At 42.7% G+C, this 17,455-nt stretch overlaps 1 protein-coding gene across 2 annotated transcripts in view; it reads right to left on the bottom strand.

Moving 5' to 3' along the window:
• Nucleotides 1–1,827: 1,827 nt before the first annotated feature.
• The window catches only part of PDE6D (phosphodiesterase 6D), a 36,833-nt gene continuing 21,205 nt past the window's right edge, over nt 1,828–17,455 (bottom strand). The window contains exons 2-5 of one of the 2 annotated variants that reach the window (XM_069974454.1): nt 8,544–8,632; nt 8,235–8,360; nt 6,519–6,624; nt 1,828–2,176 (exon numbers count right to left, since the gene is read on the bottom strand). In XM_069974454.1, coding sequence (XP_069830555.1) covers nt 2,095–2,176; nt 6,519–6,624; nt 8,235–8,360; nt 8,544–8,632 — 403 coding nt within the window. In that variant the 3' untranslated portion in view covers nt 1,828–2,094. Of the gene's footprint in view, nt 2,177–6,509; nt 6,625–8,234; nt 8,361–8,543; nt 8,633–17,455 lie in introns of those variants that run through there. The other variant, XM_069974453.1, reaches the window with a different exon arrangement.

Here is a 17,455-nt window from a genome sequence, read left to right as displayed (position 1 = left end):
AACTATCTGCAATTTTGTGACCTCAGCTCCTGGCTGGTTGAGACAGCTAGTGACATCATTTTATGCCATTTTTTTTTTTTTTGGCAGATCCACAAAATACGGAGCACAATACAAATGCACTACAGATGATATTTTGCAGAGGAAAAAAAAAATGCTGATCATGAATTTCATCCTTAAAAGTATACTGGGGTGTGAATGTAACCTAAGTAGTACTGCCCTCTGGACTCAAATTACATTACCAAGGGGGACATTTATCAAGGGCTTTGCGCCTATAATTGGAGTTTTCACCCGTTTTTGATCTAAGTTTTGTTTATGAACAACTATTTGAGAGGCAAATTTTATTTTTAATCTGCCTGTTTTGAGTATTCACCCAAAAATTTATGAAATCTGTGATTTGCGCTCAATTTATCATTTGCAACTTTTTAAAAAGTGCAGGCCTGCGTCTGGTCAGTAACGGAAATATGTTTGCACAATTTTTGCAAATATTCAGAGAATATTTTATTCATAAATTTCTGAACAGTTTGTTAAATTGATAAATTTAGACTCAATAGTAAATGTCCCCCTGTTGCCTGCAGATGAGACTAAATTTTCAACATAACAGCTTTTTATTTAAGTGCCTTTATTGTACCAAGCACCCAGCAATACGCCATCACTTCACTTTACAAGATGGAATTAACCCTTTAAGACATGATGTTAAGCTTTAGTGATCAATCACTAACTTACCACAACTTCTACCTTACTATTACTGTTATTTTTTTTTTTTTTTTTTGGGGGGGAGGGGGGGAATTGATCTAAAATAAATAAGGAAGAATAACTTAAATTATGCATATTTAAACTACAAATCACATTTGGTTCCAGTATATATTTTACTAATTTGGTATCTACAGCGCAAAATAAAAAATAAGTTTAAGTGGAGAGAAGAGTATGATATAACAGAAAATATGCTATGTTTTCCTGGTAATATTTGGAAGCCACTGTAAGACCTTAGCAGATCAGAATTATCAGAGGTGTCCGGTATACCAAGCTGGATTTTATGCATGGATTAATAGTCAATGGCTTTTACAGCCACACGTAAAATACTGAAAGAGTTACATACATAGAGCTAAAAAAAAACTAAAAAAATATTAGGGGCTACTGTGGGACCATGATGCTTTGCAGACTTGTATCTCCCAAAAACTTTACACATTGGGCAGAGGGAACAATATTGTTAAAGGAAGGGCAGAAATATATGGTATAATTTTATAATATTTTAGGGAGGTGTGTATGTGTGTGTGTGGGGGGGAATTAAAGGAGAAGTCCAGCGAGGGGACTTTAAAAAAACAAACATAAAAAAAGAAAAAACGTAGGGGCAGGGGACATAAAAAACAAGCTTAGCTCACTTCTCTCCGTTCCTCTGTAGCGCTCCAGGATCTTCTCCCAGCTCACATTACGGTTGAGTGACTGCCTGCTCAGCCAATCAGTGACTGGGGCGGGACTCTGCTGCAGTCACTTATCGGCTGAGCGGCAGATCCGTGAGCTGGGATGGCATTTCCCCCTCTTTGTAACATGGGGGGGGGGACCTTGGGGTGGTGCCGGTGTAGCAGCATTGGTGTGGTCACATGGAGAATCCCTGACGGCTGCCCAAAAATAAAAATGGTTGGACTTCTCCTTTACAAGTAAAGGAGTACAAACTGTCTGAGTTTGAATTTCATAAATGAGCTTACAGTGGCGGATCCCATTGTTTGCCAGGGAGAAATTTTCATACTACGTAAAAGTATATTTGAAAAAAAGAGGGGGGAAAAAAAAAAGACAAGAACAAGAGAAAACAAACCATGCAGAATAACATACTGTGGAGAACAATCTGTAATAGTAGTGGATGATGCAGAAGTTAATAACAATAACTGAATAAAATGGATTCTGCTCCACGTGAAGACTGGGTCGAGCGCAATGTGCTGCTTGGTGTTGCCCACAATGTTGTTGGAAACCAGGGCATAGTCCCGAAATGCGTTCAAGTCCATAGCACCCAACAAATGTTTTTTTGCTTTTTTTCCAAGAAGAAACGAAAAGTAGAAAGAGAATGGAGACGGGTTAAAATAAAAAGTGGCTCCTTATATTTCAAACATAGAAGAGCCTGACCCTTGATGTACTGACAAGAAGTTCAGCATCGTAAAACTTGGTTTCTATGATGACATTACCACTGTAAAAAAAAAAAAAAAAAAAAAATGTTAAAACAGCAGCACATATTTAGATCAAGCCTATATATCTATTATACACATATACACATGCTGTTTTCTATTGAAAGGTACAGAATATGTTAAAGGGGGAACTATCAGCAAGTTAGACGAATCTTCACACCTCCTCTTTTTTTTTTTTTTTTTTTTTTTTAAGTAAAAATGCCATGACATGGTTTTTTTTTCAGCAGCCAGATGTTAGCTAGGAGTCAATGGAAGTTTACAATTGCCCCTACACACATGGAGTTTTTTTTTTTGTAGTGTTTTTCTCTCCTCTTTGGCATTTGCGGCTCAGTGGCAGTTTTTGAAAAACACAGCAGGCTGAGGGTTTGGCGTTTTTTGGGGGCAAACTGTGGCGTTTTTCTCCCATAGACATCAGTGGAAGTCTTCTGCTCCACTAAATAACACCATAGCCTATGCATATGGCACTTTTTAGTGGCGCTTTTCAGGGAGTTAATTAACCCTCCGGTCTTCTTTCACTCAGCGGCTGAGCAGGGACACTGGCTGGCTGAAATCACACTTGTGACTTGTCACCTCAGCCAATCAGCTGCTGACTCACTGTCTCCAGCTTTAAATAGCCAACAGCCTGACAAACTTCTGGCTCAGTGTGACTGGCTCTGCCACACAAGGCGTTAAGTGAAGATGCATGGCATGCACACTTAAGCCTTTGTGTGCCAGACTGAACAATGTGGCCCCCAGAAGGGTTAAATGAGGAAGCATGCCACCCTTACACAAAGGAGAAGTCCGGCCAAAACAATTTAATACTTATTACTTACCATTGACTTCTATATATATAGTGTACCCCTGCTGGACACTCCATTGGAATTACACCCCCGGTTAGTGACGTCACAGAATTTCAGAGAATCTGAAGTCTCCCTGATTTACTAAATTAAGGGAAATAGCAGTATATGTGCATTTCCCATAATTAATGAACATTAGAAATTTGTCTAACTTTCCATAAGTAATAACATATTCTTTCTTACCAGGGCCTGGCACACTGAGCTGACACAGTGTGCCAGACTCTGGCTTTTCAAAGCTGCCGCTAGGACATCATTGCAGCCGCTAATTGGCTGAGATGGAAAGCCACAAGTGTTATTTCAGTCAATCAGTAGCAGTAAGCCGCTGATTGAAAGAAGATGGGGAGAAGACCGGGAGAACAGTTAATCGTCCTCGCACCCCCCCCCCCCCCCCCCCCCCCCCCAGCACAGCCTGGGGTTCATTTAACCCCCTGGGGACCAGACTGTGGCGTTCTGCCCACTTTCCCAGCGATACGGCACACACAAAACTCTGTGTGCACTGTCACTTAACCCCTTCCTTTCTGGAGCGGGTGCATTTGGATCGGCATTTTGACCCAAACATTGACTTCATTGAAAAGCACCAAGAGTAGAGAAAATAAATAAATTCAAAGATGAGGTCACAAACGGCACAAAAAATGAAGCCAAACAAACAAAAACACCATGCACCACTTAGGCGTTTTTTGGGCCTTTTTTTTTTGGGGGGGGGGGGGGGGGGGGGGGGGGACGACCACCAAACAAAAGTGCTGTTTTTCTTGCATTTTTAGACTGTCTAGTTTCATTTTAAATTAACCTTTAACCAGCATTTTAGGTGCATGATGTCACTTCATCAGCCATGACCCTTTGCTAAAGGTACGACCTTTATCATCAGATGCAGCTGAAAAAGTGCCACTAATATGGCCATAGACAATACACACTGCTAACCCCATAATTAATGTGGAGAGAAAAATCATCTGACAACAGCACTATTTGTAGGTACAGAATTTATGTCTCATGTAAATATAGTTGGTGCATAATTTAAAAGTGTCCCTGTTATAACTTTTAAAATCTAAATTGGCAGAAGATGTGAAATAAAGCAAGTCTGCAATTTACATTCATTATTTTTTTTTGTTATTGTGCTTTAAAACACAGCTATAACTTATATGAAAACCTGGTCCAGTCTCCTAAAGACCACTGTGCAACCACTTGTATACCACTAGGGGGAGCTCAATGCATAAGGATTTATACATCTTCCCCTGAATTCATTATAAATCTATACAGTGGTCTCTGATTCGGTACAGGTCAAGGGGGGCCATGGAGAAGGTCCCCCTCCCCCCTTGAATAAGTTTTAGAGTTTTTGTTTGGAATGGAGGACAGACTGAAAAGAAGGATAATAGCAGAGATAATGAACAAACATCTCCTCGTGGTGGTAGTAGTTCTTGTAGGACACAGTTATTATAAACAAAAAAAAAAAAACACTGTACCCAAGCTGAATTTCATTAGGCCTGATCTGCCTATTCCTCTGCCATTTCAGTTTCTATTCACAAAAAAGTTAAGTTTGTAATTGATTCTGTTAAGATGATCAAAAGGGAAGATTTGTTTTTTCTATATGCAAATAGTGTGAACCATCCCACCACGATAAGGTGGCCTCATGCCCTGGATGGCCCCTACACTGTACTATGGCCTCTCCAAAGCTAACAGTAAGTCTAAGCTCTGGGCATGCAGGATCCAACTAATACTGGCAAAGAGAACATAGCCTTAAGAAATGAGGACATAACTCTCCGGGAATTAGAGGATGCTCTGAGATCTTTTTTGGGGATCTCTTCTCCAGGAGGGGGTGGACTGCCTTTTTATGTCTCTGGGTGTCTCTCTGGTGTTGACCTGCACATGTTGCTTGAGGTTCTCAATAAATCCTGTGATCAGAGGAGGTTGCCACAATCTATGAACCTCTGGCGACATGGGCACAGCAACACTGGTATAATACCCTGGTATGATAGAGGCCCTGGATGCATTTGGTGCCATGTCTGGCTTATCAATCAATTGGGGAAAATCTTGTTTTTTACTAGTAGATGAGATGGTTACAAATCCCATAGGAGATCTGCGGATCTTGAGTCCCTGGAATATCTGGGAAATAAAGAGGAACTATCAAGCAGGTTAGATGAATGGCCCCCAGAGAAAGATATGTCTCTTACCTTTCTCCTCAGCCCCGTTCCTGTGCAGTTCATAGTTGAATCCACGGCCCAGCGCACTGTTAGGAGCACTGCCCGCCCCCATCACGCCGATCCAGCCCATTCCTTCTAGTGATAACCAATGGAGTGGGTGGGTTGGATCAGTGCAATGGCGGCAGCGCAGTGCTGGTAAAGGTGGACACGTGATGGTGTCTCTGCGGTGTTTTGGTTGATCTCCCTGAGGTCAACCAGCGTCCTTTTGCATGCACTTACTAGGCATTGCTCCCACTAGCCAGAAACCTACTCCACACTGATGAGGGGCAAAAACCCTGAAACAGCTGTATGTGGATGGATACCTTGCTTAGGTGGTTTCCTTAATTGGAGACATTCCTTGGCTTGGTTGTTCCTTCCCAGAGGAAGGTCTGGCTAGTTCACTGACGTTGAGACACGTGATGGTGTCTCTGCAGTGTTCTTTTGCATATTTGATTTCCCAGAGGGCAATGTTCTAGAATACACTGACGTTGAGACAGGTGATGGTGTCTCTGCGGTGTTTTGGTTGATCTCCCTGAGGTCAACCAGCGTCCTTTTGGTCTGGACCTATGTCATGGGTGACTGGCTGGGAGATTCAACCAATCATCGTTCTTTACCTGCACTGTACTGTGCTGCTCTCTACCTGCACTGTACTGTGCTGCTCTCTACCTGCACTGTACTGTGCTGCTCTCTACCTGCACTGTACTGTGCTGCTCTCTACCTGTACTGTACTGTGCTGCTCTCTACCTGCACTGTACTGTGCTGCCCTCTACCTGCACTGTACTGTGCTGCTCTCTACCTGTGACAGTATAAACTGCTTTTTAGACACCAGGTAAGGACAGCTCCATTTTATATAAACGCGTTGCAGCCTTTTTGTACTGATGGAAATTATATTATCTGCGGATTAAACAAAAAGTGCTACGGTTGCTTTAATTGATTCAGCAATTTTCAGCTCTTAGGACTGTCTGACAGCGCCATAAAGTAGACAAGATGGTTACTGTAACTACACTTTAAGTTTCGGTCATGCATTTTGCACACCTGAGATCATCATCTTTCAAATGTCCCAGCTCCCTCTATGGTGCACCTGGACCCGTCACATTAGACAGCCAGAGCGCTCTACAGTGTGTGCTTCCCCGCCTCTTATCTTAACTCTGAGTGATGGCTCTTCTGTCCAATCAGGAGCTGCCAGACAGAGCTGGGAGGAGGAGCCTGGGCATGACCGATAATCAAAAGTTGATGCTACAGAAATAATATTTTCCTATGAATTTTTCACTGACAGATAATCAAAAGTTGATGCTACAGAAATAATATATTCAGCCTACTTGGTAAATTCTTACGTTAAAACGTTAGCTGGCATCATCTGAGACTCTGGTGCTGCTTCTATCATGGACTGCCAGGTGTTCACAGAATTGGGCATTACAAAGCCAAACTCAAAGGACCACTCTGAAAGACAGAAACACAAACACAAAAAGGAACACATCATTTGTTTTAGCTTTTAAACATTTCATCCTATGTAGTACCTACAGCAGCGCTTCTTAAACTTTTTCTACTGGAGCCTCACCCAACAGAGCAAAGGACCAGACTCACCAGGAGGATGCCGGGGCCTCACTAGACTCACCAGGAGGATGCCGGGGCCTCACTAGACTCACCAGGAGGATGCCGGGGCCTCACCAGACTCACCAGGAGGATGCCGGGGCCTCACCAGACTCACCAGGAGGATGCCGGGGCCTCACCAGACTCACCAGGAGGATGCCGGGGCCTCACCAGACTCACCAGGAGGATGCCGGGGGCCTCACTAGACTCACCAGGAGGATGCCGGGGCCTCACCAGACTCACCAGGAGGATGCTGGGGCCTCACCAGACTCACCAGGAGGATGCCGGGGGCCTCACTCACTAAAAACTATTGCTCAGTTTACCCTTAATTTGAATCCTAAACTTTGTATAACAACATAAAAATAGGTATAAACCAAAGATTGTTGCAGCCATAGAAAGGACTGTGCAGTTTATAGTCACTTTCATTAAAGCTGACTCCGCAGCGAACACGGCGATATGAAGGTTACTAGGTTTTCTAATGTTTTACTATTTTTATTAACAGTCAAACTTTTTTTCCAAATAGGTATATTTAAAATGGCCCTATTGTGACTCCTATAGCGCATTTATTTTTATTTTTTTTAGATCAGACGTATTGATCATTTTTTATTATTATTATTTTTTTTAAACATAAAATGTTATTTAAAAAAAGCAATCTCATTGTTTTTTTACCGCTTTTTATTCATGCCATTCACCGTGCGGGAATAGTATTGATTTATTTTAATAGGTCGGACGATTACGCACGCTACGGTATATTTTATGAGAATTACCTTTTATATCTTTATGTGTTTTATGAATAAAATGGGAAGGGGGGGGGAAGGTGATTTTCACTTTTATTGGGGGAGGGGCTTTGGGGCATTTTCCCTTAGGGAACTAACACATACATACATTATATTGCAGACACTGATCCCTGCTATGCCACAGCATAGCAGGGATCAGTGTTATCTGCTATCTTCTGATGCGGGGGTCCCGATCGCTAAGTGACCGGAGAGGTTCCAGTCACTTATACTTAAATACAGCGGGCGCGGCGCGATTGCTGTGTTTAAGGGGTTAATGGCGGGCGGCTACGTGATTGCGGCGGCCCGCCATTAAGGGTGAGGGCCTGGCTGTAGATAGCAGCCAGTCCTCACCGGCTATGTGTAGGCATTTAGAGCGAGCTCAGCTCGTGAGCCCGCTCCATAGCCCGGGACCGCGCCAGGGTGTACATTTACGCCCTCCTGCGTTAAGGCACAACCGGGGCTGGATCGGCACTATGGGGATGGGCAGTGCTCCTAACGGTTTCACCGGACTGTGAAGCAAATGACTTACTGCACGGGAACGGCGCAGAGGAGGAAGGTAAGAGACATACTATAAGAGACATACCCTCCTCCTCAGCGTCTCCTGTGCAATATCAGCAGGTTAGATTCGCCTCTGCTGACAGTTCCCCTTTAACAATAGCATTAATGCTATTCGAGCCACCGTACCTTCTAAACACTGCCCTTTAAAGTAGACTTTCTGTTCTAGTCTAAAATTCTCCATTTCTTCCTCAGATGCAAAGTTGATTTCTCTGGACACAGATTTACATTTTAAGATTTTCTTGGGCACCCGAGCTGTAGAAAGAAAAAAAAAAGCAAACTGATAATTCATAAAGAACAATTTCAACGTGAAAAATGCATCTAAAGAAAGTCTTTGCATCAGTTTGGGACTTTAAAGGTCTGGGTTATACCCTATACACAGTATCTATAGGATATATGGATAAAAATTATATTTAAAAAGTACATAAAGCAAATTACCTTCATGTTCTACTCCCGGAAATGACAAATCTTCGGCTCCTTGCCACATAGTCTTTCCTGTCTCGCCATCTCGAAGAATCATTGAATTTCTAATAAGGTTAAGGAATACAACCTGATGTGGGCTAGAACACAAAGGCAAATCTGCCATTCATACATTACTGACTCATTGCAGAAATAAAGATGGCGCTGTACCTCACTGACTACAGCATTACACAGTTTGGGTATGTTCCCACTATGGAATGTGAGCAAAGGTTTCAAGTGGAGGCAGCTTTAAGTTCCGCCTGTCCCATTGACTGAAACTCAATTCCCCATACACCAAGAATTAACAAGAATTATCAGTCTGACAATTAAGTCCCTAGGGGGACTTAAAGTGTAACTGTCATTTCAGGGCCATTTTTCTGAAAACATTAAATATCAACAGTACAAGCGATTTTAAGAAACTCTGTAATAGGTTTTATGTACTAAAAGAGTTTCCTTCTGTACTGAAAAAGCAATCTCCCAGCCTCCCCCCTCACATCAGATGAAGCAGGATTTCTGTCTATATTATGTGGCTATGGAGAGGGGAGGGGCTGTTAGGAGTGACTGAGCACGGAGCAGTCTTGCACAGCACAACACCCTGCAATCTTCTCTCAGTAAGTTCATAGATAAGCACTGACCTTTCTGACCCCTGAATTTAGCGTTTTAGGTGCCCAGAGAGTTTACAAACAGCTGACCTTCATGTCACCTCTTCCTGCTCCCTCATCTCCCTCAGCCCCTCCCCCCTTCATAGGCTTACAATGGAGAGAGCAGAACCCGTCTTCACTGGCTTCTCTGTAATGAAGACGTGTTTGCCTGATAATGCACAGATAAGAAGTCAGGGGGGAGGCTGGGAGATTGCTTCTTGAGTACAGAAGGACGCTTTTTTGGCTGATGAAACCTATTACAGAGTTTCTTAAAATCGCTTATACTACTGATTTCTGCAATAAAAAAAAACATGACAGTTACGCTTTAAGGGTAAAAATAAGTAAATACATGTTTTTAAAAATTAGAACCCCTTTTCCATGTCATATACACTACCGTTCAAAAGTTTGGGGTCACACTGAAATGTCCTTATTTTTGAAGGAAAAGCGCTGTACTTTTCAATGAAGATAACTTTAAACTAGTCCTAACTTTAAACAAATACACTTTATACATTGCTAATGTGGTAAATGACTATTCTAGCTGCAAATGTCTGGTTTTTGGTGCAATATCTACATAGGTGTATAGAGGCCCATGTCCAGCAACTATCACTCCAGTCTTCTAATGGTACAATGTGTTTGCTCATTGGCTCAGAAGGCTAATTGATGATTAGAAAACCCTTGTGCAATCATGTTCTCACACATCTGAAAACAGTCTAGCTCGTTACAGAAGCTACAAAACTGACCTTCCTTTGAGCAGATTGAGTTTCTGGAGCATCACATTTGTGGGGTAAATTAAACACTCAAAATGGCCAGAAAAAGAGAACTTTCATCTGAAACTCGACAGCCTATTCTTGTTCTTAGAAATGAAGGCTATTCCATGCGAGAAATTGCTAAGAAATTGAAGATTTCCTACAACGGTGTGTACTACTCCCTTCAGAAGACAGAACAAACAGGCTCTAACCAGAGTAGAAAAAGAAGTGGGAGGCCGCGTTGCACAACTAAGCAAGAAGATAAGCACATTAGAGTCTCTTGTTTGAGAAACAGACGTCTCACAGGTCCCCAACTGGCATCTTCATTAAATAGTACCCGCAAAACACCAGTGTCACCATCTACAGTGAAGAGGCGGCTGCCGGATTTTGGGCTTCAGGGCAGAGTGGCAAAGAAAAAGCCATATCTGAGACTGGCCAATAAAAGAAAAAGATTAAGATGGACAAAGAACACAGACATTGGACAGAGGAAGACTGGAAAAAAGTGTTGTGGACGGATGAATCCAAGTTTGAGGTGTTTGGATCACAAAGAAGAACGTTTGTGAGACGCAGAACAAATGAAAAGATGCTGGAAGAATGCCTGACGCCATCTGTTAGCATGGTGGAGGTCATGTGATGGTCTGGGGTTGGTGCTGGTAAGGTGGGAGATTTGTACAGGGTAAAAGGGATTGTGAATAAGGAAGGCTATCACTCTGCACCGCCATGCCATACCCAGTGGACAGCGCTTGGTTGGAGCCAATTTCATCCTACAACAGGACAATGACCCTAAACACACCTCCAAATTGTGCAAGAACTATTTCCAGCAGAAGCAGCAGCTGGTATTCTATCATAGGTAATGGAGTGGCCAGCGCAGTCACCAGATCACCACCCCATTGTGGGAGCAGCTGGACCGTATGGTACGCCAGAAGTGCCCATCCAACCAATCCAACTTGTGGGAGCTGCTTCTATAAGCGTGGGGGGCAATTTCTCCAGCTTACCCCAACAGATTAACAGCTAGAATGCCAAAGGTGTGCAATGCTGGAATTGCTGCAAAAGGAGGATTCTGGGACCAAAGCGAAATGTGATGTAAGAACAATGTTATTTCACATACAAATCAGTATTTCTAACCTTGTCAATGTCTTGTCTCTATTTTCTATTCATTTCACAACGTACGGTGGTGAATAAGTGTGACTTTTCATGGAAAACACAAAATTGTTTGAGTGACCCCAAACTTTTGAATGGTAGTGTTTATCATATTTGGTATCAGTTGCCTCACCTATTAAATTAAACCATTTGCAATCTTGTAAATCGCAAAAAAAAAACACAATCAAAGTTCAAATTTTATGACTTTTGGTCACCTCACATACAAAAAAAAAAAAAAAAGGTGATTAAAAATGTATACATTTCTGATTACGGCGCAATAAATGAGCCTTCACACAGCTGTACCGACAACAGACTAGGGTGCATAATATCATAAGAACTTCTTACACTGGCAGACTGACCATATAGCGCTCCACTGGCTGAGGATATAATGTCTACACAGACTAAGGCCCTGTTCACACAGAGCCTCCGTGTCATAATGACACCATGGGAGGCTCGCCCGACGCATCGCTCAGCCTCTCTACGCGCTGAACAATGAACATGTTTATTCTCCAGTGCCGAGAGCTGCAGCGCGTGCGCCTTCCATAGCTCTCTGCCTGTTAGCGTGCTCTGCGGGGATGATTGACACTAACATTATGGATGAGGCCACTCTGCCTGTCAATCATCCTCGCAGAGCGCAGTGGGAGCAGGGGGTAAGCACAGCCGATTTATTGTGTGATGCTAGAAGAGGCTGTAGGCAAAGCTTAGGTTTTTCTAGCTAACCTCTTTAGCAGGAAACGTACTGATGTAAATGTTACACCTGATGAGAACGCATTGCCCGTCTGATCAGCTCTTCTTTGCATCAATAAACTAGATAAATGAAATGTATATGCCTACTGCAGCCATTACACCTAGGTTGCTGCAATGTGTTGGCTGGTAACATAAATGTGTGCACCCTATGGAGCGGAGCGCAGGCCATAACAGCATGGCTGAAGGGTTATCTCTTAATGTGATTTCAACAGCTTTAGTTTTCTTCATCCTGACCAGGGGCGGAGGGGTCACTATTATTAGAAGCTATGAACTCAAGGAGACGCAAAACCTCTGGAACAACAGACTGAGGTTATATCATATGTAAGATGGTCAATATTCTCCACAGTCTATAAACCTCTAAAGAAAGCAGTGATATCTACCATCAGAGCAAAACCACCACCATCATCATCATCATCATCATCTCGTAGACACGTCAGGGGCTTCTATACACATTAAGGGATCTGCCCACATTATTCTAACCCACATTATTACTCCCTACAAAACTGTGCACTGCCCATACTTAGGTCTAATTCACACATCCGTTGTTCTGTCCGCGATTGTGGGCACACAATTGCAGACAGAACATGAAACCAATGTTATTCAATGGCCCTGTTCACACGTCCGTACGTGTATACAAGGCCGCGATCGGTGCTGGAAAAAAACGGACATGTTGTAACGTGGACTGTTTTCTTGCGGCACGGATCGCTAGAGTAATGGAGTGTGAACGCGAAGCATGGAGCACTAGGGATGCACATTCGTAGTGTGGGCCGCAGACTGCACTACGGGTGTGTGAACGCGGCCTTACCTTCCCAGAATTTATCACAGCAGGGACTGCAATTGAGAACAGACTGTTATAAAGTTCTTAATACACTTTTTACATTTTATTTTTTTTTATTAAAAAGGGGTTGTTCACCAACATTTTCTTTCAAATCAACTGGTGCCAGAAAGAGCCAGAGATTTGTAATTTACTTCTAAAAAAATAAATAAATATTAATCTCAAATCTTCCAATACTTATCAGCTGCTATATGTCCTGCAGGAAGTGGTGTATTGTCTCCAGTCTGGAGAGCAGGAGAGGTTTTCTATGGGGATTGGCTGCTGCTCTGGACAGTTCCTGACATGGACAGAGGTGGCAGCAGAGAGCACTGCATCAGAATGGAGAGAATACACCACTTCCTGCAGGACATACAGCAGCTGATATGTTATGGAAGACTTGAGATTTTTTTTATAGAAGTAAATTACAAGTCTCTGGAACCAGTTGATTTTTGGTGAACAAACCCTTTCATATTAATTAGAGCCAGATACAGTTTTTTTCTGTTCTGTGGATATCCTATGTGGACAGGGGACAAGTTTTGATTAGAAAAACCCTTTAAGTTGCCATACCCTATTCCAGTAATTTGTAGCATGGGGACATTCCCAAAGCATATGTAGTAGTGTACCAGTGTGGCCACAACTGTCGGTCGGTCGAGATGGGGAAAACCCTGTGTAGTTTATGGGGAGTGAAGTACCACTTAAGCCTTGTTTTAAGAATTGCTTCTATATGCAAAACACAGCCAAGAGACTGAAAGGACCACTTGAAAGCAGTTTCCCATTCATTTGGTGTTGGGGAAATCTGGAGGTCTCTTGTCCAAGACTCATAAGGGCCCAGGGGTTCAAATCTATGAAAATTATCTACTGCATTGTATAAATGTTTAAGTCCCCTAGGTTGAGTCCTAAACGAATTGAGTAAGTCCAGGTCGCAAGAAACAGTAGTTTCTTTGCGGGCGAGTAAGCTATGTCTGAGCTGTAGGTATTTATGAAAATCTTGGGAAGGTAGATTATATTTCTGTTGTAGATCTTGATAGGTTTGCATAATTCCATTGGCAAATAAAAGGTTAACCTCAGATAAGCCTAAGGGCCCTATTCCACCGGACGATTATCGTTTGCATAATCGTTAACGATTAACCATCTCAAACGACCGCTATTGCGAAAGACCTGAAAACGTTCACTGATTTCCATGGAACGATGATCGTTACTTATGACCGTAATTGCGATCGTTTATTCTTCGCTATTTATTTGCTATTGCGTTTGTATCTATTGCGAACGACCGAACGATGTCTTATTCAATGCGAACGTTTTGCGAACGAGCAACGATAAAACTAGATCCAGGTCTTATAAAGCGATCAACGATTTCTCGTTCGGTCGTTAATCGTTAACTGTATTTCAACCGAACGATTATCGTTTAGATTCGAACGATTTAACGATAATCTGAACAATAATCGTCTGGTGGAATAGGGCCCTAAGGGTATCCATGAAGACACATCAACATCAGGTATAATAAAACGGAAAATAGCAAGAGGTGTGTGGGGAAGGATAATATTTAAAATGCTTACCCAGAGTCTTATGTGATACTCACCATAGCAAAACTCGTTCTGAGCAGGTAATGGAAATCAGCAGAAACTCCATCTATAGCTCAACTTCCAATCCACTAATACTACATACAAAAACGAGGAAGCAGTAGCATATGGTAACTATTCCATAAAATATGGTATCCATGGACACACAGTGCTTATTTCATGCCTTAAAGGGGTACTCCAGTGGGGGGGGGGGGGGGCACTTTTTTTCTGGGACCGGGGAGGAGGTGGCCGAGGGAAAAGACATCCACTCACCTCCTCGGTTCCAGCGGCGGGTCCGAGACGTGACGCCTTAGGTCCGCTCAGCCACTCGGTGAAGTAGGCGGAATCCGTTTCAAGTCTGCTGAGATCCCGGCTCCTTCACTGAGTGGCTGAGCGTCACGTCTCGGGCCCGTGTCAGACATCCGAAAGCAACCGGGAACCAGGCACCGGAGCGCCGCGATGCAGGACCCGCCGCTGGAACCGGTCCCAGCAAGAAAGTGCCCCCACCCCGCTGGAGTACCCCTTTAATCCTTCACAAGTCCATCTACACTTTTTGAAACAACATAACAAGTTACCGTTCTATTGTCGCTGGATGATGCCCGTCTACTGTTTACTGTTCTTAGTTAATTTTCGTTATCTTTATAAGTTGATAACTATGTTAACTGTATTTGCTGGTTCTGTAAATTCAACCTTGGTATTCTTTACATAACTGTTCCTCCTGTTTATTCATTGGAACACTATTGTTTGTAAAACTGAAAACTTGAAAAATTTCAATAAAAATATTGAAACAGAAAACCCCTTTAAGTGACATTAACTTGTTTGATAGTATACATGACTGTAAGACGCTACGTAATGCGGGAAGAACAGACGAGACTGCAGAGGAGATGGATGCTATGTTACATGATGACAATATGGTAGACTCTCTCATACCACCAATAAATTGTCTGGAAGATGAGTGATCAGCAATCTTTATCAATGAATACAGACAAACTAAACATCTAGTAAGTGATAGATACATCGCAGTGTAACCATGTGCAAAGCGGCAATAGCATTCCCATATGGAGCCCTGGTGAAGCAGAGGAAGACGTTTCCAGGGTGAGGATTATGTGCGTGGGGGTTACATGGGATACATGTGCTGACACCATCATCGTGCGAGAACAGGTTGTTATAGCTGCTATCCCAAGAGCACCCCCATCCCCAGAGGTCCTCAAACACGGCAGGGACAGCTCTGGGGACCGCTTAGGTAGCTGCCATGGAAAAGTGGTTACCACTAGGATTACAGCAGGGGAGGCTGAGATAGCAGCGCTCTGTACCCCTAGGAATTAGTATTTTAATCTGACAGACAGCTAAGAGGTAAACACCAAAAGGGGGGGGGGATGGGGGTTATTAGTAGCCGCCATAAGCTGGACACACATCTGTGCCATGAGGGGGATCGTAAAAATTATAGACATATTGTAACCAGACCTGATAACATATATGTGCCTGATGGAGCCCAGAAGCACCCAAATGTATGTGAGATAAAGCAGATTATCCCCAACAGCTTCCAGTTGTATTATCGCTGGCTAAGACCCTCAGCGGAAGACACAGCGTAGTGGCAGGACGCCCCCAAAGCTCCACAGATTTCAGACCACATACTCCGGCGAAAATCATTTTCTTTTAAATCAACGGGTTTCAGAAAGTTATATAGATTTGTAATTTACTTCTATTTAACAATATCCAGTCCTTATCAGCTGCTGTATGCCCTGCAGGAAGTGGTGGATTCTTTCCAGTCCGACACAGTGCTCTCTGCTGCCACCTCTGTCCACAGCAGGAGCAAATCCCCATAGAAATCTTCTCCTGCTCTGAACAGTTCCTGACATGGACAGAGGTGGCAGCAGAGAGCACTGTGTCAGACTGGAGAGAAAACACCAGGACATACAGCAGCTGATAAGTACTGGAAGACTTGAGATTTTTAAATAGAAGTAAATTACAAATCTATATAACGCTCTAAAACCAGTTGATTTGAAAGAAAAAAAAATAACTAGAGTACCCCTTTAAGGTTCTAAGGCTTCATAAAGCAGCTAGACACTGACTTGAAGAGAATTCTACTTCCAAAAGGTGGCATTAGAGAGCTACTTTATAATATCCTTCTCCCTATTCACGTACACCTAGGGTGATCTTCCATGGAATTACAACCGCTGTCACCATATTAGTAGATTTTCTGGATACCATCTAATACAGGGTTAGGGAAACTGTCCAGGCGTGATGGGAGTTGTAGTTTTGCAACAGCTAGGGAGCCAAGGTTCCCTATTCCTGCCCTAATGTAAGATTTTTACTACTTGACCAAAAACAGTATTTTAACCCCTTCCCGTCAGTAATCTGTGTATGTGTATATATATATATATATATATATATATATATATATATATATATATATATATATATATATATATATATATATATACGTTCATGACTTCAGGGGCTTACTGATGTGTGTGGGGCGGCTGTAGTGAGAGCGGTCCTGCACACATCACTGTGTCCAGGGCCAGAGGTAATGAGAAGCATCTGTGATCCCGCAGCTGCCTCTTATTAACCCCTTAAACACCGCGATCTATAGCGTTTGCTGCGTTTAAGGTACTCAGTGACAGAACAAACTTCTGTCACTGAGTGATCGGGACCCCCGCAGCCATCCTGCGGGGGTCCTGATTGCATCTACCGACGGGCGGGGGTAAGCCACTAACCTCTGTCCTGTCAGTTCGGCGATCTGTGTATAGAGTTGGCTCTCAGGCAGGCTCTATACATAGATCACAGATAACACTGATCTATGCTATGCTATGGCATAGCATAGATCAGTATATGTACTCTAATGATTGCATGTTTTACAGTGAAAAAAAGTGTAATAAAAAAAGTTTTTAAAAGTAATAAAAACCCCTTATTACCCCCCCCCCTCAATAAAAGTTTAAAAAACCCTTGCCCATTATAAAAATATTTTAAAAAAATATACAAACATATTACATATCATAGCGTGCGAAATTATCCGATTAAAATATAACATTATTGTTCCCGCAAGTTGAACGGCGTAAACGGGGGGGGGGGGGGGGCGTGTTGGACACACACCTGATTTTATTAAATTATATATCAGAAAAAAATAAAAAGCGATCAATATTTTTCTGTTACACCAATATGATATTAATAAAAACTAGAGATCATGGCGCAAAAAATGACACCCAACCAGCCCTGTAGGTGGAAAAATAAAAGTGCTTTG

Source organism: Dendropsophus ebraccatus, chromosome 6 (assembly GCF_027789765.1).
Source record: "Dendropsophus ebraccatus isolate aDenEbr1 chromosome 6, aDenEbr1.pat, whole genome shotgun sequence".
Lineage (NCBI taxonomy): Eukaryota > Metazoa > Chordata > Amphibia > Anura > Hylidae > Dendropsophus > Dendropsophus ebraccatus.
This window is presented reverse-complemented; position numbering and strand designations above follow the sequence as displayed.